Consider the following 3,276-nt stretch of genomic DNA (forward strand, 5'->3'; position numbering starts at 1 on the left):
TGTGTTTGATACACAGATTCATGGCTGTCATGTTTTACACTGTTTCGAAAAAAGGTTCCGCTGCACTTTCTTGAAAAACTTCATTCCTTTTCGTTGTTAATTTTTCAAACTTGAAAGGATCTTCTGCATTCTCTTTCTTATCCCAATATAATCATGCCTCGTACACGCATTCAAATTTCCTCGTCTATGCTTGTCTTTTTAGAGGACAACAAAAAGTGCGAAGTGGGTTAGTCAAGATAATAGGATTTGATTGTTAAAGCAACAAGATCTGCTATGAAGAACAGGTTTGAAATAGCGGCGATTTGCAATTGGGATTTGGTGAATCTGTGAAGATTGAGAGGATGATGCCACTCTTGCTATTCTTTCCACTCTTGCTCGTACATGAAATCAAAAGTTCACCATGGTGGCTAGTGATTTTTGGGTGAAATTTGGTGTGGGCTTGCTGGAGATTGATTGAAAAAGAAGAGGAAATTAGCCATGGTGTTCAAAAGGAGAGAAGAAATAAATTAGATTTTGATTAATATTCGGAAATATATTAAAATAATATATTTTTTATTTTTTTAAAATTATTTTTAACATCAATATAATATAAAAAATAAAATAAAATAATTTTTTTAAATACTTTTAAAATACAAAAATAAACTCCCAAGATATTATAAGTTTATAGTTTATACATGGTTTTCGTGGTGCGACTGAGGACTGTCGGTCGCTGGGTTGGTGGGCTGGAGATAATTATGCACTCCAGTAGCATTAAGCAAGATGTCATTCTCCACTTCAATGGGGGGACACCACGCGAAATAAGCGGGTTCAAGGTTCTGGCCTATGCTAAGATTCAAGCTGTGGATATCTATTCTGTTTTTTTTTTTTTTTTTTTTAAATTAATATTTTTATATATCTTTTACTTTAAATTAATTTTTTTTTATTGTCAACTAATATCAAAAATAAATTTTTAAAAATAAAAAAATATTATTTTAATATATTTTTAAATAAAAAACACTTTAAAAAACAACCATCAACAACATTATTGTATTATCGTTCGAGTGACAACTGCGCCACCTTCATATCTATTATCCATGGAGATGCCAATTTATTCATCTGGGTGCTAAGGAGCTCGGTTTAAAATCACAGACACAATTTTTGTGAATACCAATTTGAGGGTGGAGCAACCGTTCGAGATACAACGGAAGAGGGACTTCGTCAGGCTGGCTGCGCTTCCAAAACAATTAAAATAATTCACCCTCGGATTGTAAAGAGGCAATTCAACATGTGATCTTGTATCTACACGATTAGAGGATCTAGTTTTAATTGCGGAACTGGCCTCAATGATGAATGATAGCACAGATATCAAACCGAACATGTGACTCGTTCAATGGGTGCATGCTGTGCTCAAGTTCCAGGTCATTATCTCCTCCAGGCTCCATTTCAAACACTCGAATATCGAATTGCATTTTGAACAATTATCTTCTGCAGAAGGTTAAGACATCATGTTTTCGTTCTCTATTTCCATTTTACCAAAACAGGTTTGGTAGATGTGCACTCAAATGTCAAAAGCCATGTAATATCATCATTTATTAGGCTCCATTGCATTGCATTAAAAAATAATCTGAGGAATGAAATGAAAACACGAAAAAGATACTATATGATCTCGCTAAATTGAGCTTGACACTGACTAACATGACCATAAGAACAGCCTATAAAACTGCATCAATTCCCAACTGTAACAACCACTGAGATCAAACCAAACATAAAGGAAACAACACAAGACCATATTGTTACATATCTCTGAGAATAATCATTCATAGGAGGCATTCAAAGTCTCAAAACTTGAAAACACCATGTTGGGGTTCAATCATCCAATCAATAAAGACTCAAGCATGCCTTGCCTGGAAATCCTTCATGAAAGCAACCAGCTTTTCAACACCAGCCAAAGGCATTGCATTATAAATGCTAGCTCTCATTCCTCCCACTGACCTATGCCCTTTGAGCTGAATCATCTTCTCCTTAGCAGCTTCTTTGATGAACTCAGCCTCCAATTCCGACTTCTCAAGTGTAAAAGGCACATTCATCAATGACCTCACAGATTTGTCAACAGGACACCTATAGAACCCCTTGCTTTCATCGATAGTATTATAAAGCAAATCACCTTTCTTCTTATTCCTCTTTTCAACCTCCTTTAATCCACCTTGTGCCAAAAGATCGTCAAAAACTAGACCACACATGTAAATACCAAAACAAGGTGGAGTATTGTAAAGTGAATTATTCTCTGCATGGATCTTATAATCCAACATCACAGGAGTAATCCCTTGTGCATTACCAATCAAATCTTTCCTAATTATCACAATAGTAACCCCAGATGGGCCTACATTCTTTTGAGCTCCAGCATAAATCACACCAAACTTAGAAACATCAACAGGTTTTGAACAAAAGTTTGAAGACATATCAGCTACCAGGATCCCATTTTTAGGATCAGGGTAATCCTTAAATTCAACACCATGAATTGTCTCATTAGCACAAATATGCAAATATTTAGAATCTGGGGTTCGCTCCAAACTATCAAAAGATGGAATCTTTGTATACTTTTCAGATTTACCTGACCAGATCACCTTTGGTTTAGAGTACTTTTGAGCTTCCTTAAAGGCCTTATCTCCCCATGATCCAGTAACAACATAATCAACAGAATCTTCAGGTTTCACCAGATTCAATGGAATGGCTGCAAATTGTGTAGTGGCACCACCTTGAAGAAACAAAACAGCGTAATCTTCACTAATATTCAACAAGGCCCTGAGATCAGCCTCGGCCTTTTGAATAATAGAAAGAAATTCTTTCCCTCTATGGCTCATTTCCATTACACTCATCCCAGATCCATGCCAATTATAAAGCTCAGATTGAGCCTTTTTTAAGACTTTCTCAGGTAAAGTAGCAGGCCCTGCAGCAAAATTAAAGACTCTCTCTTCAAGATCTTGACTTTGAGAAAGCGGGGTTGCTGTAGTTGCTGCACATTTGATTGAAAAGGCCTTAACTTTATTGGTTAAATTTGGGAAAGATGCCATATTGGTGGTGGGTTTGAGGAGGAGATGATGGTTGTGGTGTTGGAGTTTAGGATTTTGGAGGAGAGAGTTTGGTGATGACAAGATTAGTTTTGATGCCATGGTGGTGAATGAGGTTTAGCAAGAAAGAGGGGAACTTTGTTTTTCAGGGGTTGGTGGTGGCTAGCTGCAGTACAAGATCTGAATCTTTGAGAAGAGTTTTATATATAGGAGAAGGGAAAAGGGTTAC

General features: G+C 36.4%; 1 protein-coding gene across 1 annotated transcript; it reads right to left on the reverse strand.

Moving 5' to 3' along the window:
- Positions 1–1,542: 1,542 nt before the first annotated feature.
- On the reverse strand, positions 1,543–3,276 carry LOC7492121 (phosphoserine aminotransferase 2, chloroplastic). Its single transcript, XM_002307168.4, has one exon. It carries the CDS (start codon positions 3,147–3,149, stop codon positions 1,869–1,871), a length of 1,281 nt encoding a protein of 426 aa, XP_002307204.2. The 5' UTR covers positions 3,150–3,276; the 3' UTR covers positions 1,543–1,868.

The sequence above is a fragment of the Populus trichocarpa genome, chromosome 5 (genome assembly GCF_000002775.5).
Source record: "Populus trichocarpa isolate Nisqually-1 chromosome 5, P.trichocarpa_v4.1, whole genome shotgun sequence".
NCBI lineage: Eukaryota > Viridiplantae > Streptophyta > Magnoliopsida > Malpighiales > Salicaceae > Populus > Populus trichocarpa.

Coding starts and splice junctions, on each gene's coding strand:
- LOC7492121 (XM_002307168.4), bottom strand. CDS start 3,149: ATGGCATCAAAACTAATCTTGTCATCACCAAACTCTCTCCTCCAAAAT.